Genomic DNA, 15,364 nt, shown 5'->3' with positions numbered 1-15,364 from the left:
TTGGGATAATCGTGACGGGATCCCAGATGGTTCGTTGGTTTGATCAGGTTTGAGTCAGGAGTGCTGACTAAAAACAGTGTGCAGAGATAAATCCCATCCATGTGACTTCCTGATATCCACAGTGTTTGTATATGTGTTATTAAAGCTGAAAGAGAGCATCAAAATGTAGAAAAACAGTGTGTTTCACATAATTATGTTGTGTTTCTTAAGAATGTGCTCATGAGCTTTATCCAAGGAAAGAATGAACACTTTCTTCACACCAGCTCCAGTTCTCCCAGTTCACCTCGGCACCTCTTCTAAGGAGCGGGTCTGCCTCAGTGTCCCTCTGTGTGACCCAGTCTGACCATGGTGCTCAGATCAGGACTGGATCCAGACTTTGGTGTGGACTGGGACTGGTCTTTGGCTTGTTTCGGCCTCTCAGAGGACTTACCAGCGTTCCTCTGTGGTCTCAGTACCTCCTGTCTTTGTACCAACTTGGACTCCATCAGTCAGAAATCAGAGCTGGAATGATGTCCCACTCAAGTTAACTGTGTTCTTGCAACAACTTGGAAACCCAGTAGAACTTGATGTGTTTTGTATTTTGCTCATACAAACACTGTGACATGTTCACGGATAGAAGTGTTTCATGCATGCGGCGGCCATATTGAATTTTGCGGTCGGGACTTCTCCTGCTCTCAGTAAATAACCCAGCTGTAATCCGGTTGATTTTTCCAATGGGATCTTTAAAAATCTGACTTTTGAGTCCAGATGAGATGCACCACAGCCAGCGCAGGGCTTAGTGTCTGACTGAATGGTTGGACCCTTTGTTCTGCTCCAGAGACTAAATCCAAGAAACATCTGATGAGCCTCATACAATTTCAGAGAACTAAATATCTCAGGAATACTTGAGGAAAGCATGTGGCTCTGCACCTAAAAGCCCATCCACGGGGCGGTCAGTGGCGTAGTGGGTTAAGCAGCCGCCCCATGTACAGAGGCTTAGTCCTCAATGCAGCGGGCCCCGGTTCGACTCCCGCACCGGGCGGCCCTTTGCTGCGTGTCTTCCCCATCTCTCTGCCCCCTGCTTCCTGTCTCTCTCACACTGTCCTATCATTAAAGGTATAAAAAGCCCCCCCCCCCCAAAAAAAAACTTTAAAAAGCCCATCCATGTGGTGTTTGCTATACCTTCACCAAAGTGTACCTCTCTCTACAGAAAACTGATCTGGCGTCAGTCATGGATGCTCCAGGACCGATCACCGTCTTTGCTCCGGCTGCAGCAGCCTTCGATGCGATGCCGGAGGGACACCTGGAGTTCCTCAGAAGTGCAGACGTGAGAACGACTGGAGCTTTAATTAACATACAGATTGAGGCCTGTTGATAGGTTAGAACTTCATCAGTTTATTCTGAACCCTCAGGGTCACAACAAGTTGCTGGAGCTCCTCAGGAACCACGTCGTCCCGTCGACCGCCGTGAGTATGACCGCCTGCCGACTCCCAGAGTTTGAATCTCTGCACATCTTCTCGAATGACTTGTATTTCCGTTGTCTTGAAGCTGGAGGTCTTTAACGTCGTGTCGAGCCCCGGGATTGTGACGATGGCCAATCAGTTTCTGACAATCAATGTGACAGAAAACGTAAGTGTGGATCTGATCCATCCCGCCGAAAAGCCTCAAAGTGTAGTACCACTGCACGGCCACCGGGAACATCTCATGAGATATTAAAGGGATAGTTCGCCTCTTTTGACATGAAGCTGTATGACATCCCATATCAGCAACATCATTTATGAAGATCTTCTTACCCCCTACTGCGTCCTGTGAGCAGAGTTCCAGCCTCGATTTGGCGTTGACGAAGGTAGTCCGGCTAGTTGGCTGGGGTCCCGAAAATAAAGCGTCTTGCTTCTCAAAACAACATGCGTTCAAAAGAGTAATACATTTGCATCACAAAATCGTCCGTCCAGAAAAAGTCAGACCTCACAATAGCTTTGCCCTATTTTCTCTCCCTTCGTATCATTGCCTGCTGTGCAGACCGAAGTGCAGACCGAGCACTCCCCTGCCTCCGAGCAGTAAACACCGTAACAGGCGTTCATTGATATGAAGGGAGGAAAAAAAAAAACTCAGCTGGAACTCCGCTCACAGGACGCAGCAGGGGGTAAGTCAGTGTTCATAAATGATGTTGCTAATATGGGATGTCATACAGCTTCATGTCAAAAGAGGCGAACCATCCCTTTAAGGTGGTACATTTTTCCAATGAGTTATCATGGTGTCATTATTGTGTCCAGAGCTGCTGCTGCTGAGCATGTTTTATGAATCAGCTCATGTCAGCTTTTGGTTCCAGTTAAAGTTCAAACCCAAGGCTCTAAAATGGAAGTTCCCAAACTCATGACTGGTGTCACTAGGCTGCAGCCTTTAGCTGTAAACCAACCCTGAACTCAAACTTCCAGGTACAGAGTAAAGACAACAGAGGTAGAAACCAAAGGCAAATCTTTTTGTTTTCAGGTACTTCAACCTCACAGGTGAGCAGCTCCTGAGCTTTACTTTGTCCATGAACTGTAATCTACAAAGAAAATAAATATAAAGTTGATTGATTTAGTTCTAATCGTGTGAAGTTGATGGTGAACCTCAACGGTGTGAACAACAACCAAACAGAAGAGAAGTGCCTTTCTGACCATCTGCTGCATCCAGCAGAAAAGCTGGTGAATGCGTCTTCAGTTGTTCATCTTCTCTCTTATTCAGGGTCAGATTCTGGTTAACGGAGTGGCCATCTTGGAGGCAGCTGTGGAGGCTAAAAATGGACGTCTGTATGTGATGGATGGAGTTTTGACTCCACCCTCCATTGAGCCTGTGCTGCCTCACAGGTGTGACATCACAGGGACCAAATTCTTCCAGGTGAGTTTGACGGTTGGCTCAGTGTGAAGCTGATTAACCATGAAAACTTTGTCTGTGATGTGATGCTTCCATGAAGCTGTGCTCAGGAGTCTGAAAGGCTGCTGTTTTTCAGGGTGAGTGTGTCAGTTGTCAACCCAACCTGCTCACGTGCCCGTCCCAAGACAACGCAGACGTAAAAATCCCTGCCCATGGGCGCAACGCAATCATTGGATGTGTTTCCACTATTTCCACTGGTGACCCACCCATGAAGATAACAGTGAGAGGTTGCTCACCCCTCTGCAACACAACTGTCACGGTACACTGCTGCATCCCATCGTTGTTTCTGATAATGCTGCCGCTGTCACCTGGTAAACACACCTGTGTTTGTTCAGACTCCAGCCTGCTGTAAAGGTTTCTATGGTCCAGACTGCACGCCCTGCCCAGGTGGATTCCAGACCAGCTGCTCCGGACACGGACAGGTGCGCAGAGGGGCGGAGCCTGTGTGTGGCTACTGCTGTGTTCAGAGGAAACTGAAGCGCGTACTTTAGGGTCAGAATTAGGAAGGAAGCAGTGGGAATCTGGCTCATTTAGTTTCTGTGGGCTTTGGAGAGACTGATGGAAGCTTCAGACTGATGGTGGTGCAGATTCTCAGTCATCCGGGTCAGGGTCATCCTAAAAGCTACACGAAGGGCAACTGCATTTCTTCTTCACGTTCAAATGTTTAGTTTGAGTTCTTTTGTTGTTGTTGAATGAAACCTCGCTGTCTTCTTCTTCTTCTTCTTCTTCTTCTTCTTCTTCTTCTTCTTCTTCTTCTTCTTCTTCTTCTTCTTCTTCTTCTTCAGTGTATGGAGGGCATGGCAGGAAATGGATCGTGTATCTGTGAGGCCAACTTCAGAGGCTCTCGCTGTCAGTACTGCTCCTCCCCCAACAAATACGGACCCAACTGTGACATCAGTAAGTCTGAGTGATATGTTGTGATGTCACGCCGGCGGCTGTGATGCTGTGAGCTCAGCTGTGTGGAACCTCACCTGTGTGGAACCTCACCTGTGTGGAACCTCACCTGTGTGGAACCTCGCCTGTGTGGAACCTCGCCTGTGTGGAACCTCGCCTGTGTGGAACCTCACCTGTGTGGAACCTCGCCTGTGTGGAACCTCACCTGTGTGGAACCTCACCTGTGTGGAACCTCGCCTGTGTGGAACCTCACCTGTGTGGAACCTCACCTGTGTGGAACCTCACCTGTGTGGAACCTCGCCTGTGTGGAACCTCACCTGTGTGGAACCTCGCCTGTGTGGAACCTCACATGTGTGGAACCTCACCTGTGTGGAACCTCACTTCTGTGGAACCTCACCTGTGTGGAACCTCACCTGTGTGGAACCTCGCCTGTGTGGAACCTCACCTGTGTGGAACCTCACCTGTGTGGAACCTCACTTCTGTGGAACCTCACCTGTGTGGAACCTCACCTGTGTGGAACCTCACTTCTGTGGAACCTCACCTGTGTGGAGCCTCACCTGTGTGGAATCTCACCTGTGTGGAACCTCACCTGTGTGGAACCTCACCTGTGTGGAACCTTACCTTTGTGGAACCTCACCTGTGTGGAACCTCACCTGTGTGGAACCTCACCTGTGTGGAATCTCACCTGTGTGGAACCTCACCTGTGTGGAACCTCACCTGTGTGGAACCTCACTTGTGTGGAACCTCACCTGTGTGGAACCTCACCTGTGTGGAACCTCACTTGTGTGGAACCTCACCTGTGTGGAACCTCACCTGTGTGGAACCTTACTTGTGTGGAACCTCACCTCTGTGGAACCTCACCTGTGTGGAACCTCACCTTTGTGGAACCTCACCTGTGTGGAACCTCACCTGTGTGCAACCTCACCTGTGTGGAACCTTACTTGTGTCGAACCTCACCTCTGTGGAACCTCACCTGTGTGAACCTCACCTGTGTGAACCTCACCTGTGTGGAACCTCACCTGTGTGAACCTCACCTGTGTGGAACCTCACCTGTGTGGAACCTCACCTGTGTGGAACCTTACTTGTGTGGAACCTCACCTGTGTGGAACCTTACTTGTGTGGAACCTCACCTGTGTGGAACCTCACCTGTGTGGAACCTCACGTGTGTGGAACCTTACCTGTGTCCTCAGCCTGTCCCTGCATCCACGGACTGTGCGACAGCCGCCCGGACTCAGATGGCCGATGTAAAGTGGACTCCTGTCGGCCGGGTCACACCGGTCGGTTCTGTGAGCGCCAGACGTCCGTCTGCGGCGCTCAGGCCCAGTTCTGTCACGCACACGCTGACTGCGACTTCAGCCAGGGAACAGCCAGGTGAGTTTACCTGCACCAGGTGAGACCTCAGAAGTGGGTTTGTGGTCACTTTTTCCTATCCGTCTGCTGCTTTCAGGTGTGTTTGTAAACCTGGTTTCAAAGGTGATGGTATCACCTGCGTGGAGTCGGACCCGTGTGCTCCACCCCTCAGAGGCGGCTGCGATGTGAATGTAAGTCAGACAAACCAGCAGCGAGGAATCAGGAAGCGCATACACCCACCCACACCTCTGAGGCGCTGTTTTACTGCCCCCTGCAGGCTAAATGCATAACGACGGGCCCGGCGACGCACTCCTGTCAGTGTCTGACCGGATGGACGGAGGACGGAGACGGGTGTCGACCCATCAACAACTGCGATGGTCCTGACAGAGGAGGCTGCCACCCCAACAGCACCTGCATCTACGTGGGACCTGGACAGGTAGCAGCCACAGGGCGAGGCCGTTTGGGTAAAGGAGCAGCACGTGGAATGAAGCGTGGTCAGATCCCACCGGTGAAAGTCTTTTTCTGTTTGATGTGATTCTGCTCAGAGTGACTGCATATGCAAGGCTGGCTACAAAGGAAACGGACTGATGTGCGAAGCTGTCAACCAGTGTGTGAGTGTAACGGGAGGCTGTCACTACCTGGTGAGTTTCAGAGCCCTCACAGAAGACTGCAGGAGCATGAATTACTCAGAGCCCTCACAGCAGACTGCAGCAGCATGAATTAGCCCTTACAGCAGACTGCAGGAGCATGAATTACTCAGAGCCCTCACAGCAGACTGCAGGAGCATGAATTACTCAGAGCCCTCACAGCAGACTGCAGGAGCATGAATTACTCAGAGCCCTCACAGCAGACTGCAAGAGCATGAATTACTCAGAGCCCTCACAGCAGACTGCAGCAGCATGAATTAGCCCTCACAGCAGACTGCAGGAGCATGAATTAGCCCTTACAGCAGACTGCAGGAGCATGAATTACTCAGAGCCCTCACAGCAGACTGCAGGAGCATGAATTACTCAGAGCCCTCACAGCAGACTGCAAGAGCATGAATTACTCAGAGCCCTCACAGCAGACTGCAGGAGCATGAATTAGCCCTCACAGCAGACTGCAGGAGCATGAATTAGCCCTTACAGCAGACTGCAGGAGCACGAATTAGCCCTCCCAGCAGACTGCAGGAGCACGAATTAGCCCTCACAGCAGACTGCAGGAGCACGAATTAGCCCTCCCAGCAGACTGCAGGAGCAAAAATTAGCCCTCACAGCAGACTGCAGGAGCATGAATTAGCCCTCACAGCAGACTGCAGGAGCATGAATTAGCCCTCACAGCAGACTGCAGGAGCATGAATTAGCCCTTACAGCAGACTGCAGGAGCACGAATTAGCCCTCCCAGCAGACTGCAGGAGCACGAATTAGCCCTCACAGCAGACTGCAGGAGCATGAATTAGCCCTCACAGCAGACTGCAGGAGCATGAATTAGCCCTCACAGCAGACTGCAGGAGCATGAATTAGCCCTCCCAGCAGACTGCAGGAGCATGAATTAGCCCTCACAGCAGACTGCAGGAGCATGAATTAGCCCTTACAGCAGACTGAAAGAGCATGATTTAGCCCTCACAGCAGACTGCAGGAGCATGAATTAACCCTCACAGCAGACTGCAGGAGCATGAATTAGCCCTCAGAGCAGACTGCAGGAGCATGAATTAGCCCTCACAGCAGACTGCAGGAGCATGAATTAGCCCTCCCAGCAGACTGCAGGAGCATGAATTAGCCCTCACAGCAGACTGCAGGAGCATGAATTAGCCCTCACAGCAGACTGCAGGAGCATGAATTAGCCCTTACAACAGACTGCAGGAGCATGAATTAGCCCTCACAGCAGACTGCAGCAGCATGAATTAGCCCTTACAGCAGACTGCAGCAGCATGAATTAGCCCTCACAGCAGACTGCAGGAGCATGAATTAGCTACAGAGCAGAAGCGTCTGCAGCTTTGCTGACTCGTGTGCTTTAACCGTCTCCAGGCCAGCTGCCACCTGCTGTCCTCTCAGTGGACGTGTGTCTGTGATGACGGATACGTTGGAAACGGACTCATCTGTTACGGCACAGTTGAACAGGTGAGTGGCGCCCGTGTTTAGTCGGCTGCATCGCATCGCCGCCATTGATTGTTGTTGTTGATGTTGCTCATGTTGGGGTGGGGGGGGGGGGGGGGTGCAGTGTGGTTGTCGGTGTGATGTTGTGTGTGAGTTTATGCATTTGTGCTACTTTTTAGTATGAAAGGTGCTTATGAAATAAAGTTTGATTTGAATTGATTTGATTGCTGCTGATTTCAGGAGCTGGCGACTCTACCTGACGTCTCAGAGTTCTTCACCTGGACAACTGTGAGTGTCTGCCGTCTGTTTCCTGTTTGGATATGAAGCTTTTACTCAAAGAAGGGCCTCGCGCTGACCTATCAGAGCAGACCAACAAGCTTAGTGAACCTCTGTTAAACCTCAGTGAATCTGAATGATGACACAGTGTTCATCTGAGGTTTATCATGTCCTGATGTTGTCAGTGTGTGATGCATCCGGCCCATAACTCCTATAACTGTCCCAGCTGTAGGAGCATAACAGCTGTTTGTGCTACTTCACATCTGTTTACACCACCCTTCCTGCCAGGACTCCGGCCTCTCTGGCTCTCTGTCGGATCAGAACATCACCCTGCTGGTTCCGACGTCTGCTGCCGTCTCTAAGCTGTCGGAGGAGGACAGAAGCTTCTGGAGCGCAAAGGGAAACCTGCCGAGTCTCATCAGGTTAGAGCTGAGCGTGGCTCCACCTTCCCGGTCGGTTGGAGTTGTGCTCAGATGTGTGACGGCTGCTGTGTGTCTGACAGAAACCACATGATCTCTGGGAGCCACCCGCTGTCCGAGCTGAGAGACATGTCCTCCATCACCTCCCTGCTCTCAACAACACTTCCTGTCTCCACCAGCCAGGAGGTAAAAGATCTGTTTCCTGATAGGACTCCTTTCATTCACAAACTCTGACATCCAGCCTTCACGCAGTGCGTTTGTTCCACAGGTCACATCTGTCGGCGGAGCAACCATCATCACTTCAAACGTAGCCGCCACAAACGGGCTGCTCCACCTGATTGATAAGGTTGGAGCTGATCAGACGCTGCTGCCCCCCGCGCAGCGACCACCCGCTCTGACAGCTTCTCCTCTCGCCTCCTTCCTGCCCTCAGGTTTTAGTTCCCGACAGGAAGCTGAGCGACGGTCTGCTGGCTACGCTGGCGCGGAGGCCCGAGTTCTCGCTCTTCAGATCGTACCTGATGGTAGGAGCGCTCGCACACCTCACACCCTCTGCAGCTGGATGATGGAGGCATTTGCTGAAGCGTGGTCTTTTCTCTTTTCTCAGGATTATAACCTGACAAACGAGATCGAGCAGGACGACGAGTTCACCATCTTCGCTCCGACAGACGCCGCCATCTCTGAGTACCTCCAGAAGATGGGAGCGACTGCTCTGGTACAGCGGGAGGAGTCCCAAAGTCTAACAGACCGTTTTAATGACCCCAGACCTCCTCTGAGGTTAACAGCTTTAAAGAAACTGATCCAGATCTACAGGCTCTCCTGAAACACGCAGCATGTGTTCACACAGTCAGGAAGTTAAAAGCTGGTGTCATCTGTGTGGAAGCAAACTCAGCCTTTAAAAGAGATAAACCAGGCAACGTTGATGGGGCACGCAGCTGTGTAACTTACAGAGAATCAGTCTGTTCCTGGAGCAGAAGGGACGGTCAGAGGGGTGGACACACCACCAGGACCACCTGTGCAGGAAACATGTTCCAACATGAACATAAACCCAGAATCTGAGGCAGAACCAGAGTTAGTTCAGTTCTGAGCAGCTTTAAAGTGAATATCTGCAGATGTTTCCATGGTAACAGCTGCAGAGATTCACTGAAATATGTTCCAACATGAACATAAACCCAGAATCTGAGGCAGAACCAGAGTTAGTTCAGTTCTGAGCAGCTTTAAAGTGAATATCTGCAGATGTTTCCATGGTAACAGCTGCAGAGATTCACTGAAACATGTTCCAACATGAACATAAACCCAGAATCTGAGGCAGAACCAGAGTTAGTTCAGTTCTGAGCAGCTTTAAAGTGAATATCTGCAGATGTTTCCATGGTAACAGCTGCAGAGATTCACTGAAACATGTTCCAACATGAACATAAACCCAGAATCTGAGGCAGAAGCAGAGTTAGTTCAGTTCTGAGCAGCTTTAAAGTGAATATCTGCAGATGTTTCCATGGTAACAGCTGCAGAGATTCACTGAAACATGTTCCAACATGAACATAAACCCAGAATCTGAGGCAGAACCAGAGTTAGTTCAGTTCTGAGCAGCTTTAAAGTGAATATCTGCAGATGTTTCCATGGTAACAGCTGCAGAGATTTACTGAAACATGTTCCAACATGAACATAAACCCAGAATCTGAGGCAGAAGCAGAGTTAGTTCAGTTCTGAGCAGCTTTAAAGTGAATATCTGCAGATGTTTCCATGGTAACAGCTGCAGAGATTCACTGAAACATGTTCCAACATGAACATAAACCCAGAATCTGAGTCAGAAGCAGAGTTAGTTCAGTTCTGAGCAGCTTTAAAGTGAATATCTGCAGATGTTTCCATGGTAACAGCTGCAGAGATTCACTGAAACATGTTCCAACATGAACATAAACCCAGAATCTGAGTCAGAAGCAGAGTTAGTTCAGTTCTGAGCAGCTTTAAAGTGAATATCTGCTCTGAGCTCCTTTCTCCTCCAGCACAGCCTGAACCCTCTCAGACAGCTTTCTGTCCTTTCTTTAAGGAGTCTTCAGGAATAGTTCTCCAGGCTTCTTGAAGGACATCCCAAAGCTCTTCTTTGGATGTGGGCTGCCTTTTGTTGCGTTCTCTGCCAACATGATCCCACACTGCTTCAGTAATGTTGAGGTCCGGGCTCTGGGGAGGATTCATCCCTCCATCAGACCTGCTGCCACTGATTTTCAGCCCACTTCTTGTGTCCTTTGGCACAGCTCAGCCTTTTCTCCCTGTTTCCCTTCCTGAAGAACGGCTTCCTGACAGCCACCCTTCCATGGAGCCCATTTCTGATGAGGCTTGGGCCAACAGCAGATGGATCAGCTGAAGGTCCAGATGCATCTCTCAGCTCCTGTGTCAGGTCTTTGCTGGATGTTTTCCTCTTTCTTAAGGACATCACTTTCAGATCCTGTTCACCTGCTGTAGATAGTTCTTTAGGCCTGACACTTCTTCTTCTGTCCTCCACTTGTCCAGTTTCCTCAAATGTTTTAAGGACACACTGCACACCATGCTGAGATATGCCAAGTTTTCAGCTAACAGCTCTTTGGGAATCACCTTGTTGCTGCAGAAATCCTGTTTTCTGTCTGTCAGACTGTGTTATCTTTGCTGTTTTTCACACATGCAGCTAAAGAAATGGGAACAAATGATGTGTCTCTGTGACAGGCTGCTGGGAACAAAGTGCCTAAAGATCCAGTTTAAAATGGCTTCTTTGCTAAGTTGGACACAACACTGGTTCAGCCTTTAAATTAGGAGCCTTTTTCCTGCCTGAATGGTTCAGAGCTCAGAGTTAAGTGGCTTAACAGAGAAAAAACACATTCCACTGAAGATGCTCAGGTACAAGGACTGGGCTGAAGATGAGGGAAGAAGCAGAAAATGTCCAAAGAGAAACTCTGAAAGGAAGCCTTAATTTAATTAATTAATAAGTTAATTAGTTAGTTAATTTAGCATCATCTGTCACATGTGTAAATGTGGGCGTTTCCCTATCCAATCAAAAATGATTTAGAGGAGGGTATTTAAATTAATCCTAGTGTTTCAGTGGCACTCCTCCGTCCATTCATTTGCAGGATGTAGAAATATATTTATGTATATGCTGGTTATACAGAGACGTACTGTTCTTATTTCACTGGAGGAAATCTAAGACGATCTCAGACCCTGACATGACTGCAACCTGAACTGTTAATTCCAGAGATTGAAGTGGTTTTTGTCACTTTTTCCAGGACGTGAACACGACTCGTTACCACGTGGTGGCATCGGAGCGCCTGTTGAAGACCGACCTGCAGCCCGGAGGGTACAAGAAGACGCTGCTCGGCTTCTCCTTCCAGCTCGGCATCTACCCTCGAGACGGAAAGGTGTGCGTCTGATCTCACGCTGGCAGCAGATGTATCTGATCACATGATCGTCACACTAAGCGGCTCTGTCTCTGTGCCCTCCTCCAGCTGTTTGTGAACGATGCTCAGATCAACTCCTCAAACATTCTGAGCAGTAAAGGAGTGATCCACGGGCTGTCCGCCGTTCTGCACATCAACAGAAACCGCTGTGACAAAGTCTCATATAAAAACGTTGTGGTAAAGTCAGCTGACTTCAGCTCCACAGCCGGGACAGTAAATGTGTGGGAGGTGGAGAAGGGCAAATACTAACTCTGTCTCTCTTCTCAAAGGGACCGTGTGTCGACTGTTTGCATTACCAGAAGCACATGATCTGCCCCAACAACACCGTCCCAGACGTAAGAGCTCACACCCTCATCCCCTGCACTGATGATGATGCAGCTGCCATCAGCCTGGACACTTTCCCTCTAGTTAACACGTGATCAACAAAGTTCAATCAATGCAGGTTTATTTATAAAGCACCAAATCCCAACAGAAGTCATCTCAGGGCTCTTGGATGATACAGTCCAATTCAAGCCAATTCACTGTGATACAATCATCATCAAATCAAATGATGACCAAACTGATTAAATTCTACTTTAGAGCCATTTAAAACAGTTTCCCAGCTCAGGAAACCAACAGACTGAAACTTCTCTCTGATCCAACCCTCCATGCACGAGGTGACTGTGGAGAGAAACAACTCCCTTTGAACAGGAAGAAACCTGGACCAGCTGGGGGCTGAGAGGACAGGAAAGAGGGGACAACAAGCACCGTAACACCAGGCCAGGAACACCTGCTGAGAGAGAGAAACAAGTTAATGACAACAATGATGTCACATGTACATGGAGAGGAAAGAGAGCAGAGGGAGGAGAGGTGCATCATGGGAGCTCTCCCAGCAGTCTGGGCCTATAGCAGCTTAACTATGGGATGTTTCAGGCTCACCTGAGCCATCCCTAACTATAAGCTTTATAAAAAAGGAACGAGGGTAGAGGTAGAGAGGGGCCTGATAACTGAAGGCTCTGCCTCCCAAACTGGCAGCTGGTTCCACAGAGAGGGGCCTGATAACTGAAGGCTCTGCCTCCCAAACTGGCAGCTGGTTCCATAGAGAGGGGCCTGATAACTGAAGGCTCTGCCTCCCAAACTGGCAGCTGGTTCCACAGAGAGGGGCCTGATAACTGAAGGCTCTGCCTCCCAAACTGGCAGCTGGTTCCACAGAGAGGGGCCTGATAACTGAAGGCTCTGCCTCCCAAACTGGCAGCTGGTTCCACAGAGAGGGGCCTGATAACTGAAGGCTCCCCCTCCCAAACTGGCAGCTGGTTCCTCAGAGAGGGGCCTGATAACTGAAGGCTCTGCCTCCCAAACTGGCAGCTGGTTCCTCAGAGAGGGGCCTGATAACTGAAGGCTCTGCCTCCCAGACTGGCAGCTGGTTCCACAGAGAGGGGCCTGATAACTGAAGGCTCTGCCTCCCAAACTGGCAGCTGGTTCCACAGAGAGGGGCCTGATAACTGAAGGCTCTGCCTCCCAAACTGCAAACATTAACAGCTGCATGTGAAACCCTGCTGCTGTTGCTGTCCTGATATTTAAACCTTAAACTCTGAGCTTACGTTCTTCTTCTTTTACAAAGCTCAGTTTTACGAAGAGTTTGTGCTGATCTGGAATCCGTTTCCTTAGGTTGATGACATGGAGCTTCTGTTGCTTTTCTCAGGGGTTGATACCAGATTTCAAACAGTTGATGATAATCTGAGCTTCTACAGAGTCAAATACAAAGTAACAGATGATGAGTTTCTTACTGTGAGTGCTGATCAGTTGTGTTCTGTGCAGAAATCAGTGAGGATGAGGCAATGTGTGACCACGACAGTGTTCGAAGGGGAACGCCTGCTGGCCATGGGCTGCAGAGCCAGCTGCCTGAAGAAAAACATGGTAGGTTTCTGCTGCTGGCAGCAAGAAGTGCTGCTCGGCTGGAGTCTTAGCAGGACCAACCTTCCTCTGTGTCTCCAGGAGCAGCGCTGCTGTGACGGGTTCTTCGGGGAGCACTGTGAGCCGTGTCCCGGTCCCAAGGGGCAGCCCTGCTACGCTAACGGGGCGTGTTTGGACGGGGTGGGCGGCTCTGGGGTCTGTCGGTGTAACGCAGGATTCAATGGGACGGCCTGCGAAACCTGCCAGAGCGGCAAATATGGAATTCACTGCGATCAAGGTTGATCCAGCTCATTTGACTAAAAGGTGAATGAAAGTGTTTGAGCCTCAGCCGTCCTGATGTGTGCGTCTCATCTGCAGAGTGCGAGTGTAAGAACGGACGCTGCAGGGAAGGACTGGAAGGAGACGGGGTGTGCGAGTGTGACGTCGGCTGGACAGGCCTACACTGCCAAGAAAGTATGGAAGTTATCGCAGAAGCTAGCTTAAGATGGGCTTTATTTGTGAACAACCCACCGTCTTTTAAGTCAAAGGTTTTACATATCAGGACAACAAAAAATAATTTTGTCCTCAACAAGTGTTAAAATGAGATAAAGCAAACCCACAGGAACTCAGAGGGTCTGCTGCTGATCAATGCTCTGATTAACTGATCAATGCTCTGATTAACTGATCAATAGTCTGATTAACTGATCAATGCTCTGATTAACTGATCAATGCTCTGATTAACTGATCAATAGTCTGATTCACTGATCAATGCTCTGATTAACTGATCAATACTCTGATTAACTGATCAATGCTCTGATTAACTGATCAATGCTCTGATTCACTGATCAATGTTCTGATTAACTGATCAATGCTCTGATTAACTGATCAATAGTCTGATTAACTGATCAATGCTCTGATTAACTGATCAATGCTCTGATTAACTGATCAATGCTCTGATTCACTGATCAATGCTCTGATTCACTGATCAATGCTCTGATTAATTGATCAATGCTCTGATTCACTGATCAATGCTCTGATTAACTGATCAATGCTCTGATTAACTGATCAATGCTCTGATTAACTGATCAATGCTCTGATTCACTGATCAATGCTCTGATTCACTGATCAATGCTCTGATTAACTGATCAATAGTCTGATTAACTGATCAATGCTCTGATTCACTGATCAATGCTCTGATTCACTGATCAATGCTCTGATTCACTGATCAATGCTCTGATTCACTGATCAATGCTCTGATTAATTGATCAATGCTCTGATTAACTGATCAATGCTCTGATTAACTGATCAATGCTCTGATTCACCGATCAATGCTCTGATTAACCGATCAATGCTCTGATTAACTGATCAATAGTCTGATTAACTGATCAATACTCTGATTAACTGATCAATGCTCTGATTAATTGATCAATGCTCTGATTCACTGATCAATGCTCTGATTCACTGATCAATGCTCTGATTCACTGATCAATGCTCTGATTAATTGATCAATGCTCTGATTAACTGATCAATGCTCTGATTAACTGATCAATGCTCTGATTCACCGATCAATGCTCTGATTAACCGATCAATGCTCTGATTAACTGATCAATAGTCTGATTAACTGATCAATACTCTGATTAACTGATCAATGCTCTGATTAACTGATCAATGCTCTGATTCACCGATCAATGCTCTGATTAACCGATCAATGCTCTGATTAACTGATCAATAGTCTGATTAACTGATCAATGCTTTGATTAACTGATCAATGCTCTGATTAACTGATCAATGCTCTGATTAACTGATCAATGCTGTGATTCACTGATCAATGCTCTGATTCACTGATCAATGCTCTGATTCACTGATCAATGCTGTGATTAACTGATCAATGCTCTGATTAACTGATCAATGCTCTGATTCACTGATCAATGCTCTGATTAACTGATCAATGCTCTGATTAACTGATCAATGCTCTGATTAACTGATCAATACTCTGATTCACTGATCAATGCTCTGATTAACTGATTAATGCTCTGATTAACTGATCAATGCTCTGATTCACTGATCAATGCTCTGATTAACTGATCAATGCTCTGATTAACTGATCAATCCTCTGATTAACTGATCAATGTTCTGATTAACTGATCAATGCTCTGATTAACTGATC

General features: G+C 48.4%; 1 protein-coding gene across 1 annotated transcript in view; it reads left to right on the top strand.

The window, feature by feature from the left end:
- stab2 (stabilin 2) overlaps positions 1–15,364 on the top strand; it is a 94,068-nt gene that overhangs the window by 32,575 nt on the left and 46,129 nt on the right. The window contains exons 15-38 of the mRNA XM_075472372.1: positions 1,190–1,306; positions 1,392–1,445; positions 1,528–1,608; positions 2,707–2,859; positions 2,972–3,154; positions 3,231–3,317; positions 3,681–3,792; positions 4,980–5,160; positions 5,237–5,330; positions 5,417–5,575; positions 5,685–5,780; positions 7,146–7,238; positions 7,455–7,502; positions 7,779–7,912; positions 7,993–8,095; positions 8,178–8,255; positions 8,341–8,430; positions 8,514–8,621; positions 11,155–11,286; positions 11,374–11,502; positions 11,595–11,660; positions 13,123–13,221; positions 13,300–13,495; positions 13,576–13,671. Coding sequence (XP_075328487.1) covers positions 1,190–1,306; positions 1,392–1,445; positions 1,528–1,608; positions 2,707–2,859; positions 2,972–3,154; positions 3,231–3,317; positions 3,681–3,792; positions 4,980–5,160; positions 5,237–5,330; positions 5,417–5,575; positions 5,685–5,780; positions 7,146–7,238; positions 7,455–7,502; positions 7,779–7,912; positions 7,993–8,095; positions 8,178–8,255; positions 8,341–8,430; positions 8,514–8,621; positions 11,155–11,286; positions 11,374–11,502; positions 11,595–11,660; positions 13,123–13,221; positions 13,300–13,495; positions 13,576–13,671 — 2,689 coding nt within the window. The remainder of the gene's footprint in view (positions 1–1,189; positions 1,307–1,391; positions 1,446–1,527; positions 1,609–2,706; positions 2,860–2,971; positions 3,155–3,230; positions 3,318–3,680; positions 3,793–4,979; positions 5,161–5,236; positions 5,331–5,416; positions 5,576–5,684; positions 5,781–7,145; positions 7,239–7,454; positions 7,503–7,778; positions 7,913–7,992; positions 8,096–8,177; positions 8,256–8,340; positions 8,431–8,513; positions 8,622–11,154; positions 11,287–11,373; positions 11,503–11,594; positions 11,661–13,122; positions 13,222–13,299; positions 13,496–13,575; positions 13,672–15,364) is intronic.

Source organism: Odontesthes bonariensis, chromosome 8 (genome assembly GCF_027942865.1).
Source record: "Odontesthes bonariensis isolate fOdoBon6 chromosome 8, fOdoBon6.hap1, whole genome shotgun sequence".
Classification (NCBI taxonomy): domain Eukaryota; kingdom Metazoa; phylum Chordata; class Actinopteri; order Atheriniformes; family Atherinopsidae; genus Odontesthes; species Odontesthes bonariensis.
This window is presented reverse-complemented; position numbering and strand designations above follow the sequence as displayed.